This window comes from Solea solea, chromosome 8 (genome assembly GCF_958295425.1).
Source record: "Solea solea chromosome 8, fSolSol10.1, whole genome shotgun sequence".
NCBI lineage: Eukaryota > Metazoa > Chordata > Actinopteri > Pleuronectiformes > Soleidae > Solea > Solea solea.
The window spans coordinates 20,372,967-20,387,558 of NC_081141.1; the positions used below are offsets into that span (position 1 = coordinate 20,372,967).

The following is a 14,592-nucleotide window of genomic DNA, read 5'->3' on the forward strand; positions in this document are numbered from 1 at the left end:
GCACATGCTTAAGAGGAGAGGAAAGCAGGAAATGAAACGCAAAGCAAGCAACACAGTAGTCTACTTGTGATTGAATCACTCAGGATGGATGTTAAGACCGGGACTGAACAGGGTCTGTGTCAGTCTCACCGACACAGAGAACAGTGAATTAAAACGGCAACAGTCGCATGGACGACAACACAGACTGCCGACGTCGCCCGCTCAACTTCCATCTCTACCCTCACTCCACCTCTCACCTTGCTGTCACGTCCTATTTTCACTGCATTCAACTGAAAAGTGTGATTGCTGCAGACGTGACAAGAGGAAAAAATTGAGGCCCAAGCACAACTCTAGTTTCAGATTGATGCGGTTGTCAGGTTAAAATGAGGTGTCGGGTATGTTGCTATGATCCGGCCACAGCATGAGGCTGCATTGCTGACCAACAAAAATCCAGTGTGAAGCCAGAGGTGCTATTTAAATTATTTCAAAGTGAATGTGAAGGCACAGTAATTAGCTTTTTGCATGTTGTGCCCAAAATATGCCTTTGATTACTTTAGATTTGAGTAATGAAAACCATTTTTTTTACTTTCCCATAGCAGGAAGCAGCCATAACACATCTAGAGAGGGTTGAGAGTTAATCAATACCAATGACTCAGTCATCAGTTTGCCAGGTGCTGAGATAACAGGCTTTCAAACTTCACTTGATACTTATTTTAACAGTCTCACTGTCTGTGTGAGTTGGAAACACGTTCCCAGCAGTGAGGCAGCGACACAGTGTGAAATCTCTTTTCACTCCAGTAAGGATAACATTTATAACATTAGGAGGTGCTCATTGAAACTGTTACAAATACATAACGCTGTCACATGAATTCAAATGAGCTTCCGAAAGGATAGGCGTGACTTGCTCGATAAAGGGTCATGCAAACCTTAATGAAATCATTACAAAGCATCAGCTTCATTTAAAGTGTCCCTGGCGATGACGCCGGGCTATCCGTGACCATCTGTCACCCTGCGCCAGGCCGCGTGTGGCACCAGTGGCTCCTATCGGCGCCCTGCTGATGTCTGTGCAGCCGATTGAGCATGATGAATGGGTGTCGCGGTTCGTTGATAAGAGAGATCGCTTTGATTAGCTGTTTAGCTCCAGCCAATCAGAAGAGACGAGAGAACGCGTAAATTATGAAGCGATTGGACGGCAAGAGGGTACGCCAAAGGTGAACCCTTAGTGCTCACGTGGCACAGATCATGGTAAATTGCCGTGGGAATAACGCACAACTCCTTATATGGACAATTTGTTTTCTTTGTCTTATGTGTTGTTGAGTCAAAGTTATGATTCATTTTCACATTTTTGCAGTGATATAAAGTAGCAATAGTTGTGCAGAAGTCACAAAATAGCCAAATATGAGCAAAGTGAACTTTGAACCGTGACGTTTTAACAAATTCAATGCGATTTTAAACATTTTGAGTACTTTTTGCTCAGGTGTGTTTATGTAGTTGGTGAAAATTACATTTTTTTTTATTCATTAGATTGCCTAGGTTGTGCTGGAAAAAAGGATATAAGACACTCTATTCTTATGCCCTCTGTATATACTGTGTGTTTAAACATAGTAATGGAAAAAAGCAGGCGAAATTTGTCGTGTTCTGCTTAATGTTCTGTATATGAACCTTCTTCCATACCAGCTTTCGTTTCCTTGACACATGCAAATCTAAAGCAGCGTCACCGTTGGTCGCCGTTCTTTGATGATGGTCAGTGTGCGTGCGTGTGTGTGTTTGTGTGTGTGTGTGTCAGGCTCCACACTGTGTTCTTGCATTTGCTCGCACATCTGTACGTGTCTAAATTCGTAAGGACTGTCTCTGCTCCATATCCAAGTCACTATGCTCCTCTTTGTTTCAGCTTGAATCAACTAATAATGTGTGATCATCCCACCATCAAGGCTGCTGCCATAGAGTTGCCATGGCAACATCTAGTCTATGCAGTACCAGCCACTGCAGTGAGACCAGGCAACCAGAGACAGCACACACACACACACACACACACAGAGTCACTCACAACAGTTACCCCTCGCCTTTCTGGCAGCCCTTGCTCATTTGCTTTAACAGCCAGTGGGAGTGTTAGAGCCATTATGGAGCTCCCCAGTCAAAGTCAACGATCTTAAAGCAAGGTGATAACTCATTACACACACACTGTGTTAATGCATCGTTCATAGATCCTCTCAAAGATGCAGACAATGCACACATCAATGCACACACACACACACTATAAAGTAAATCACTTGTACAAAGAGAAGCACACAGCCATGCCGTAAATGCACACACAGGACAGCTGTTTCACTCAAAACGGTAATAAAAGGCTCATAGACGCACTCAAATTAACCCTTCTTCTGTGATTACATTTAACCTAAACAAAATGTGCTCGCCTCGTGCCTGAAGCTGACACTGAAAATGTAATTATAATACGACTGTATATACAGTACACAGGATTCTGGGGAAGGTTACAAAAGCATTCTGCTGCACTGAAGCTTCCCCAGACCACAGTGGCCTAGCTCGGCACAACCAGGACTCTTCCGAGAGCCGGTAGCCATGGCCAATCCAGGGAGACGGGATGACCAAAAACTTGAAGGTCACTCTGACTGAGCTCCACAGATCCTGTATGGAGATGGGACAAAGTTCCAGAAGGACAACCACCTCTGTGGCTCTCCAACAATCGGAGCTTTATGGCAGAGTGGCTTGAAGAAAGCCTCTTCTCAGTGCAGGACCTGCAAAAAAAAGCACCCGAAGCGGACTCTCAGACTGTGAGGAACAAGATTCTGTGGTCTGATGAAACCAAGATTGAACAATTTGGCCTCAGTTCTAAACGTTATGTCTAGAGGAAACCAGGCACTGCTCATCAACTGCCCCAATACCGTGTTCTCAGCAGCAGAGACTGGTCAGGTACAGAGATATCCACGGTGCTCAGGACCTCACACTGGACCAAAGGTTCACCTTCACACAATGACAATGACCCCAAGCACAAAATGAAGACAACGCAGGAGTGTGAATGTCCTACAGTGGCCCAGCCAGATCCCTGACTTGAACCATATCAAACATCTCTAAAGAGACCTGAAAATGGCCCATCCAACCTGACCAAGCTTGAGAGGATTTGCAAATAAGAATGGCAGAAAATCCCCCAATCTAAGCGTGCAAAGCTTGTTGCATCACACACAAAAAGACTCGCGGCTGTAATTGCTGTCAAAGGTGCTTCACTGAGTGAAAGGTCTGAACACTTATGTAACTGTGATATTTGCTCTTTTTCCTTTTTTAATACATTTACCAACCTTTCTGAAAAAGATGTTTGCACTTTGTCAGGACGTCATTGACGACACCGGGCGCTTAGATCTTGATCTCAACCATGTAAACGAATTCACAGTCGATGCTGGTCTTCTCGGAGTGCTCAGAAATGCACCTGGCAAGGTTGAAGTTGATCAGATAAGTGGTCGTGGAGGAAATCAAACCTTAGACCGCCAGGGACAGGTTTCTGGATTGATTAGTTGGATACAGCAACCCCAGTTTTATATAGTGCAGGACATTATTATACACTAATACCTATGTTTTGGACTGCATTGACATACAGTGTGTTAACTGCTATATTTAGTGATTCAATTGATCTGATTTCCTGACGAGGTAGCAACTGAAAAACCATTTACAAACCCAGACTGACACATCTAAATGCACACACTGCTTCATTTCAGTGGCCCACAAAAATGTTTATGGTAAGTGTACAGGGGGAAAAAAAAGGTATCGCTCTGGGGGAAATTATTCAGTCCTCTCTGTCACTGTGTGATGCAGTGGATCTTTCATGTGAACACGTAAAGGCCATGACAAACGCCCACAAATATGCCCACTTTGAAAGCTTTAAGTAACTCATTTTGTCCCTCTGTCATTATTTCTGAGCAACTCTTGCGTTACAGATGTGCACGTGACGTGTGTTTTCATTTTTCATACTTGTGTGCACATGTGGGGCCTGCGTGTTTTGTCACGGGAAGACATGTTTCGTTTTTCTTGGGTGAAGGCAGCCGCAGCCAAATTAGAGACCGAGACAGACGGAGCACCGCGGCGAACCTTTGACTCAACCTGTGTTTTGCTGTCAGGCGGCTAACGGTTACCTTTCATCCTGCCTGTCAGCCATGGGATAGAGATAAATGGCGCACAGTGGTAACTGCCTTTGTGTGCTCAAAAATGAACATCACTATGCTCCATTATTTTTTACGCCAAGCCTTATCGCGTAGCTCCACGGGTTGAAGGTCCGGTGTGTAAGATTAGTGTTGTCTAATGGTTAGACAGCAGATTGTGACAAATAGAGGGCTCACAAGCGCCGGGTGGTTTGTCCATTCAGGCTGCCATAAGAAAATAAAGGCTTTTAGATAAGATAAGAAAAACTAGTTCTACTTTGAAGTGGTATACTTATTGAAATATGTCGTATGTTCCATTTTTAAAAGGACCTACTGGGATTGTAATTTTCTTTTTACCTCGCTGTGGCCTGGAAACCTTTAACCGGAAATAAATGTAAGGTTATGTATGTGTGCATATTGTAAGGGCATATCGGTGTAAGGCCTTGATTCAATGCCCTGCCAGGAAGCAGCCTTTACATTACTCTGATCGGGCCAATTATTGCAGAATGATAGATGTTGAGCTCCACAGGCAGACAGGGTTGTAATAGAGGGAAGACAGAAAGCTCTTTGTCCTGAATCACAAATCTGTTCCACTCGGTTCTCGCTCAAAGTCATATCCAGTATATTCACATCCTAATCATTTGCACAATGAAAGTCTATTTTTAACATTAGTTTATGTTTTGATCCGTTTGATCTCAGTGTTTTAACTAGAACTGGAAAACATGTTTAATTTCTCATATACATCACATCAGAACATTGATTATATTTAAAAGCAAAAGCAAATTGTCATGGTTTTTTTTATTATTATTATTCAGTTTCATTCTGATATGCCTATATCTCTCTTTGAGAGTCGTAGATGAAACCGCTGCTTATTTCCACTCCTCGAGTTTCACACAAAACCTGTCTGACGTGAGATTTGGTTACACGTAAGACAGTTGTCTCTCGAGCAGAGACGGGGCGAGTCCAAAAATAAAGCGTACGTCTGCTTTTGACAGACATGAAACAACATCAGCTCTGATTTCCAAGCAAGAAATGATGAAACATTTTTGAAGAAACTTTGCCTGGCGTTCTTTGAGTGGTGGGATGGCTCTTATTCCATTTCATTAGCCCGTCTTTTTACTCAGGGGTTTGCACATGTGAGAAGCATCTGTTGTCAAACTCAAACATAAAAGGTCAGATTCTTACTGTATGAAAAGCAACGACACTTCTTTAGGGAAAAAAACAAACAAATGAACTTTCATTTACAATTCTGTCGTCTGAAAGGCTGCCGTTGTGGTTGAGATTCTGACAAATGCGTTGTTCAGAAACCTATTCTCGGCCCTGAATTTCAGCTCCTGTATCAACAGTGTGTCCTGCATACAACAGTGATTTTTCCTTTTTTTTATTTTACACCATTGCTCCTACAGCAATCACCATTTCAGCTCTTAGAGGATGGAAGTGGAAGGAGTGGTCAAGCATGAATCACTGTCAGTGCCAACATTAAAGCCCAAAAGTACTCTGTAGCAATTTTGAAAGAAAATGGCGCAGCGCCTACTGCAGAACTAAAAAAGAACAGAGGCAGGTGAGGCAGGTGTGAGGAGGGACAGACTGTCTATCTCGTGTTCACACCAGGCGTATAATAAGCAGGGAATACAGCTAGACCGGGCTTGCCACCATACCACCAACACCACTACTGTATACCGTAACCTTGGTAATCAATCATTCCCTCTCAGTTTGATTTCATTTGTTTTAAACCAATATTGCACGGCCTTTCACAAAGTTTTATCTCATCTTGGTGTTAATCTCTGTCGATCTGAGCCAAACAATCCCACAATCTAGCCAGCAGCTGGTGGATATGATCTGTTATTAGAATGACTGTTAGTGGATTTGCTGTTCAAATTGTTTTTTTCTCTTCGTCTGCTGTTTTTTTTCTTTTCGCTCACAAGCGCGGAGGGCATTTTTACCGTCGGCTTCCCTTGGTGTTCCCTCTTCACCTACTCAGTCAAGCTCGGGACGTGATCAGAGAATGTCCCTAAATGACTGTGACATGGATATAGAATGACGTGTTGAGCCTGTTTAGCTGATTTACATTGAAATAATGTTATTTTTTTTAGCTATTGTGGATGAAATTAATTATGTAAACTGTCTGCCGGACTCATTTGCATTTGTTGATTGATTTCTGCGTTGTGTGTTCTGTGTGAGGGGGAAAATAAGCGATGGGCTCTGTCTTTCACGTCATCCTGTTGTCAATGAAATTGCAGGAGACTTTTGCCCGAGGAAGTTCTGCACAATTGCAAACATCTGTCTCTTTATGAACCCGTGTTGGAATCATGGTAAAGTTTAGCTTTGGAATAGAATTCTGCTTTTCAACTGTGTGCATTATCCTGTGTCCTGTTGATGTCAGTCAGTGTGACGTCTTAGCTCATTACTTACACACCAGATTGCCCCCCCCCCCCCTTTTGTCCCTGCCTTTCCCCCGTGCCCCGCTTTCCTCCATGGCAGATCGCCTCGTAAATATCCAGCTGAATGCTAGCAGAACCTCCTGTTTTGCTTGTCTGCGTGAGTCTTTTTCGGCAGCTCCCCCTCCAAACCGAAATGAACGTCTCAGTCAAACAGTAATCTGAAGGCTAGCAGAGGGACCTCATCAACCTCTGAGCTGTATCCTCTCTAAAGCCATCAATCGAGGGACTAAAGCTTGGCTGCATAATGACATTGTGGCAGTGTAGTTGTGCTGTGCTGCAAAACATATTAATGTTACCCATAATGAGTGTGTGGTTCTCAGGCATCAGGGGGGTTTTCACTGGCTAACACTGCCCTCCAATGGAAGACAGATGTTACAGCACCTGCAGTCAAACGTGCAGTGTTGTCAGGGTTTGGTACAAATGACTTACTTTGTGCAACTGTCTTATCCACTATGGTAATTCATATATCCCTGCCTCTTTATTCATGTTTACTTCTGTTTCAGGAAGCCTGAATTTTAAGTTATGGATGCTTACATTCATCTCAAAACCTATAAACCCTAATGTTATTATTAATGTTCCATTCATAGACTAGCAGTGAGTGTGTGTCTTATGCTCATGTGCCTCTTTCTCCCCCCCCCCCCCTCCATATTTCACAGAATCTTGGAGCTGCAGCAAAATGGAGACATGGATATACTGAGACTCAAGTGGTGGCCCAAGGACAGCCCCTGTGACCTCTACAGCTCCGTCCGGACACGACAGCATGGCAACGCCCTAGACATCCACAGCTTTGCCGGTGTTTTCTGTGTCCTGGCAGCAGGTGTCGTCCTCTCCTGCCTCATTGCGATGGTGGAAAGTTGGTGGTCAAGGAGGAAGGGGTCCAGGGTCCCCTCCAAGGAGGTACGGGGATGGATGGGGGGGGGGGGAGTGGGGAGTGGGAGTAGCTATGATTGTATTGGGGCCTACAAGAGCCTCCATCTCATCTCTCTCAAAGAAGCACTGTAATATGCATTAAAGGAGGAAAAGATGGATTAAGGGAGGAAAAAACGAATGTAATATTGGACAGATAATGATTGGATGAATGATGGGTTTAGTTTTGGGTCTAACACAGAGAGAAAGTGGTTGGGCGCTAAACTGTGGGGGAAAAAAACACACACTCAGGCTACATGCAGGGTAAAAGATGAACAGAGACTTTTTAGTGAGGGAGTTGAGATGCTGACAGAACGTTTGAAAAAAAACAAAACAAAAAAACAACCCTCTGGTCACAGTGTCACCTCCCCTGAACTGAGCAACACTTGCACAGACTGCAGCTTTAATTCGCCGGACGGCTTTTGCACACTGAGTCAGAAAGAATCTCCACTTATAACTGGTATCGATGTTTTTGCACAGTGTTGTGAATTTAAAGCAGAATTGGTCTCACGTGTAGGTAAAGAGAGAAAGGTCAAACAGAGGCTGTTTTTTTACCCCTTTTTCTACCATAATTGTGATCTTAATCAGACTTTCACCTTAGAAAACCTCCTCTAATGTTATTTATTCTAATTGTTTGCCTAATTAAAGTTACCGTCAAATTAAAACGGAACGATTACCCAACGAGACATGCTCAGCCAAAAAGAAATTGAACGTGAGTGTAAACTAAATTAAGCAGTCAGTTAGCTTAATTCAATTCAAGAGGGCTTTCACTCATGTTTTGTTCCCTTCATTGTCCCCATTAGTTTTAATGCACTTCCAATTATGCTGAGATGACATATGGTGTTACCGTAGATGGCCTGGGCGACATATCCACAATATGATTAGTGATATAACGCTCTTACAAACTGAGAGGGCTTTTTTTCCCCCACAGTTACAGTCACAGCGCCGACCATAAGTGAACATTAACCATAAACCATTTATAAAAATGGACACATTCAATTGAAGGTTAAGGTCAACACATAAACGCCTGAAAGAACATTGTCCGACATGGTTTCAATTGGTAGTTTTAAGTTTTCTTCAATACAAAGTCCATTTTTTAAACTGTGCTCCCATCTCGAGTAAAGTAGCGTCCAATAGCTGCCAGCTCACCCACACCCACATTAAAAGGTGGAAACTACTTTACAGCATAGATCTAAGGGGTTAAAGGTCACTGTAGAGTCAAAGTAACTTTGCAGTCAAAGGTCATCCCCTCGTAATTCAGCAGTAAACAATGTCCCTCCATCTACTTACACTTTGGCAATGCACAACCAGTCTAGAGCCTCTGTCAGTGTCTTTAATTTAGATTTAGTTGTCTATAAGCAAGTAACTGTTTGCTCTATCAGCGTAAATCTTATCCAATACCCTACTATTTTGCATGTCTAGCGAAATCCAACCACGTCCTTGTGTTTATTTAATGTTAATTAATGTTTAATGCTTTGAGATAGTGTGGTTTAATCAGCGACTTATCTTTCTTAAAGCTTAATGTTTTAGGGGAAAGTGTACACTGGCAGATTTCAAACTAGCCTATAAGGGCTGGTTTGGAATTGCTGCAGCGCTTCCTGACCGAGGCAAAGTGTCTCATGGTATTAAATGGGGATATTTATACCGGTGTTTGGTCCGAAACAAGAGCGCCATGCACTCCACCTCATACATTAGCAGTAATATACAGTAATTACACAAGCACGGGCCCTTTCCACCGGAGCAAAGCGCTTATGGCATTACTGGAATGTCTATATCAATACCTATTCATATGTAATTGACAGTTTATTGATTTGACAAGGATTTGAACCGGCTTTCACATCACATCCCAAATGCTTGCCAATATACAGAGAGAGAAAGTGTGTAAAATAAATAGCTCAGGCAAAGACTACCACAGACCTTTGGGTTAAATTTATTTTTTGGCTTTCACATAAATTACTTTAGCTCAAAATAAATCACTATTCCCTTTTTAGGAGACTATTTCATAAAGTCAGGTTGTGGTTTGCTTGTCAATAACCTAAAATTCAGCTTTCCGTCCTTAGCAATAAATAATATAAACTGTACTTTCGATCGCACTGTCGGGTGAGGGGTTGGCCATAACATTAATTTACATTTTCAAAGTGAACATCTGTGCAGGACTTCCAGAAAGAAAAGTAGTAAGTGAGACCTCTCATCTCTATAATCGTAGGCGTTGTGCCTTTGTAAAGGTCCACCGAACATTGAACATTAAGAGTCATTTTGTGTCTAATCGGGTTACAATTGATGATAAAAGACTGATGACCAACCTCCTGGAAAGTCATTTAGGGGGAAGTTTCAATATGATAACGATGAACGCTGGTGCATCATTACAAACTGTTGCATCACTTGACATCAGTACAATAGACGTTATTTTTATCCGTAATTAGTCATTCAACTCGTGTCACTAGAGTGCTGACAAAAGACAGCAGATATATGGCTGAGGCCGAGATTTGAAAATGAAGCTGCGGGCTGTACAAAAACTGACCGAGGGCTGTGATTGGCCCGTGGGCCGGACTGTGCCCATGCCTGGTTTAGGCAAAAGTGAACTTGGCGTGCCTCTGTGTTATTTGAGGCAAATAGTTGGTTTAAATGATGTGTCTCATCAGCTGTGATCACAGCCCCGTACACAGGGTTGTTTGTCAAGCTACTTAAGTTTCAGACTGGTTTGCTTTCTGTAGTCCAGTGCACCACCTGCAATTACTTGCAAGTGATCAACACTGGCTGGTGATTAGTCGTATTTATCACACGTCCTCGGGGCTGTTTGTTCATTGATCTATTTTACTGTTTGATTCCAATTGCACTCGGTGTGCATTCATCTTTTCTCTTTAGAAGGTGAGTTTAAGGCCCGACTTACTAATCCTGTAGGATTTGTGCACCTCTGTGAAGGGAGCTATTTAATCACACGTGGACTCCTCCTGTTTCTGTCACCTTGCCATGTTCGAGTTCCCAGCGCTTCTGGCATGTTATGCCGTGAGGTCTGGGACACACTGACACGAAGGTCTGCCGACGGCAGCGCTGCCTCAGATTGTGAGCTGTGTCGGGAGGGAAAACTCACACTGATTTCAGCTGACAAGCTTAACAGTAGGTGGCGGTAGTCTGTGTTTGTCATGGAATAAGGGGAACCAGAATATTTATTTGGTAACGAGCTGTGCATATTCAGCGTGTGTTTGTCTTGATAGGTCGTCACACAGACTGTCCAAATGTCCAAAATTCAGGATGATATGGAAAAATAACGAGGGCTATTATCGAGTGTTGGGGCAGTGCAATGTTGTCTCTTTACTCTTGTTTTATATTGGTCAATCAAGTTAGCATATTTGTTACACATTTACCCAGCATGCAAAGCCCCTCCAAAGAGATATCTCCTAATTGATTCAATGTTTTCAGTGTTATCCTCTTTGTTACACACACACACACAAACCCCATATGCCCCCTGCGCTGTGACCAGCTTTAATCTGTCATTCAGACCACTAGTTCTGTCCACTACTGAGCAGCCACAAAGACAACAGGCCTTCAACTGAATCCAAAGTCATGTTAAGCACAGTGTGGTTCAGCTGCAACATGCCTGCCCCCCTGCTATCTTCATTAGACACTAAGAGCAGCCAGTGGAATCAGCCCCTGACCGAGTGAGGGCAGAAGTGGAGTCGCAACACTGAATGTGAAGAACAGCAGGAGTTTAAATCGTCTTTTAGTTCTCTTTATAGATCTTCTTCTGTGTGTTGCGTAATAAGGCGGCAGGCAGTTAGAGACATAACAGACTTAAGACATGACAATAAAGCAAAACAATTAATGTTCAACAATCAATAATCTTTCCCTAACTCTGAATAAATATTTTTTTTTGCCTCAAAACAATTCATTTAGTTAGTATGGGAGCAAAGCAGCAGGGAACACTATAGTACAAACTAAACGCTTTATTAGTCAAGCAGTTTTTAGTGCTTCCATGGTGCAAATGAAGTTGGCTCACTCAGCCATGGTTGTTTTGATGATTGACCTCTGACATTTATCCTTCACCCTGTCTCAGCATTGACCCATTGATTGCTGTTGGGTTTTTGCTCAGAGTAACCCCCTGAACCTTAAGGGGTCTCAGTCCTTCAAAGCGCTTGTTGGCTCATTGAACAGAGTCTGTTCACACACACACACACACACACACACACAGACAGACACACACAGGCTGCGTCAGAGAGGGTTTTGTTTGTCCTGAATCTAAACACCAATAAGCACCTCACTGTGTAACTGGGTAACTCTGTATCTATTATTTTAATTCTCCAGATAAATTCAGTCATTACTGCTCATATACAAACAACCATGAATGCCTCTCAGGAGATATTTCTATTTGAACAAATATTGTTCCTCTCATATCTTTATGACATTCACATTCCCCCCCCCCCTCACCTTTCAGTGTAGCTGACAAGATGTGGCCAGACAAATTGTTTCTGACTAAGCATTTGTCTGTAAGGGGCCATGGGAACTTAAAAATGGAATTCACCTTTTCTACTTTGGCTGAGATGTGCAATCATTTAGTATAAAAAAAGTCATGCAAAACGGTGCAAATGCCGTTCTCCTTTTTTACAAATCGCCATGTGAACAGCGCGGGTGGACAACAAGCTGCAAAGACGGTGCTGAGCACAGAGGAGCTGCGTCCACTGCAGTTTGTCTTGACTCCGTGGACGAGGAGAGACAAATTCAATTTAACTTCAAAGCAGCTAATAAGATAATTGCACATGTTGCATTTTATCGACGAGGGAAAAACTATGTAACTCTCCATGCAATTTGGCCCCGGTCATGACCAATTTATTTAAGTCTGGTGTGTTTAACGTCATCTAACTTCCTAAAGTTAATAAAGTGAAGCAAACCTTAAAGCGTGCGATTAATTTCAGTAGACACGTTGCTCTCTCTGTCAGTTTAAACAAAGAACTCAGTTGCCTCCGTCTTACTGGGGCAACAACATCTAACCCCTCTGTTGGAAACTTTGTTTAGTATGGTATGAATTAGGCTTTACAGACTTGGCACGCATGTAGTAAAAGACTTATGAGTCACATGGTATTTTTGTGACTCCTCCTCTCAAACCTCCCTTTCACAAGTGTGTCAGAGAACTACGGTGGCCTTTACTGACCTAAGCTTATCAAAATGCGAAAAAAAGGGCACTCAAACATGGCAGTGCAAGATGACCCTTGTCCTAAGGTGCATATAAAAAGCTTATTTTCAGGCCACGGAAACCAAATGACTTTTCTTTTAAAATGATTATAGATTTATACAAACATACTTATGGGTAGTATATTCAGTTACTGCTAATAACCCCTCTGACATGTTACACTCAGGACCTTTAATGCCAAATACAATACACACGGGGCGGCTGTGAGTCAGTAATAGTGGGTCATCTTCCAAATGGAAGGTTGGGATTCAATAATAATTCAATGGATCCACTCGTGTAGATGCCAATGTTTTCCTCGCCTGTGCAGGACAGATGTGCCAGCAGCATGTGAATGGGTATGACAGACTACATATAGATGTGCTGTATGTATGTACTGTGTGCGTGAATGGCTTTGAGTGGTTATCATACATGTACAAAAACCAGACTATTTACCATTATTTAAATCTTTTTTTCAGTTAAAAGAATCTGTGTATTACTCTGTGAGTATTACTTGAATTATTCTGGTAAATGTGACATTTCACATTAATGCTGATATATGGTAAATGGTAAAATACCTGCCAATTATGCCTGAAATTAAAGCGACATGTACTGTATATCTCAGTATTAACACACACCAATGAGAATGCCTGCGTCTCACGTCCATGGTTATATAAGCATCATCATAATTGAGCTTGCTTCCTCCGTCATGTCAGGCTTATGTCAGATGTGCCATATCATCGCCGCCACCAGTGCAAGACAGACATATTTGTTCAGTTTGTTTTAAAAAATGCGTCATAATTCCTGGTGGTTTTCAGTTCATGTGCGTCCCTGCTCGCGCCGGCAGCCAAAAGGAATCAGATTATCTAGCCCACAATGACACACACACACAATTTAAGATGGATGTGATCCACTTAAAATTAGTAATAACTGGCATAGACTGTTACTCTGTTCATCCATCAAATGATATGCCCAAAACATCACTCCCTCACTTGCCACACACATGCACCCACATACCTGCTTTCTGTGTATTTGTTTTGTTTTTTCTAAACTCCAACCTGTTTGTGTCCGTTTCTCATACATATTAATATATGCATAACTACATTCTGTACATACTGTGTTCACATGCCTCTGCATCCATGCTCTAATGCCGTGTTAAGTGCTTTCCACAGTGGGCTTACCTGTGAGTGTCAGTGTTTGTGCTATAATACGCTTCTGTGTTGTGTAGTAAAAAAAAATGGCCGACATTGTTATCCATGAGCCTGTTTTCTCCGGTCGTCAATAGCGTGCTCATTTCGAACCCAGCTGTTACAGTCGCCATCATGAGAATCATAACATCTATCATGACTGAGCACATGTAACTAGGATAACAACATGAACACAAAAGGGGCCAATCATCCCTTCCTACTTTGGGGGTTTTTGGGGGTTCCATTTTTCTGTACGGCATCACATAATAACAGAATTTCTTATATTTCTTTTGGAAATTCATCAGTCTTCTCTGAAAAATGCTTCCATTGAACTGCGCTCAGAGCATCTGAACCGACTTTGTGTTCGGTGTGCAGATCCTGGGTCGATTTGTAACGGCAACGGAGACAATTGTGTGATTTAAAAGAAATTTGAAAAGGCATAACACTGCTCACGACACTGTTTTAATAATCATAATATAGTATTCAAGGCTCATTTCATTCATAAAAGGGCAGTAGAATTACTCTTGTGACTTTGCCTAGTATATGTTCTTCCAGAGGTTTGTATGAAAGAGTTCTGTCACTGGACTTGACGACAATTCCATATTTTAATTATTTAATTTAGAGTCAAAGTAGAACTGTTTTTCATTGTCAGAACTCTTCCATAATGTTTATATGCATGGTTTTGACCATGTCTGATATTTCATATAATTCCATGTACATTTAGGACGAGGAGAGCAGGCACTTCCGCGTGCATCAGATTTCTCTGATACACT

General features: G+C 42.3%; 1 protein-coding gene across 5 annotated transcripts in view; it reads left to right on the forward strand.

Moving 5' to 3' along the window:
- grid2 (glutamate receptor, ionotropic, delta 2) overlaps positions 1–14,592 on the forward strand; it is a 370,055-nt gene that overhangs the window by 348,519 nt on the left and 6,944 nt on the right. For 4 of the 5 annotated variants that reach the window (XM_058636042.1, XM_058636039.1, XM_058636040.1 and 1 more), the window contains exon 15: positions 7,222–7,462. In XM_058636042.1, coding sequence (XP_058492025.1) covers positions 7,222–7,462 — 241 coding nt within the window. Of the gene's footprint in view, positions 1–7,221; positions 7,463–13,111; positions 13,136–14,592 lie in introns of all 5 variants that reach the window. The other variant, XM_058636038.1, reaches the window with a different exon arrangement.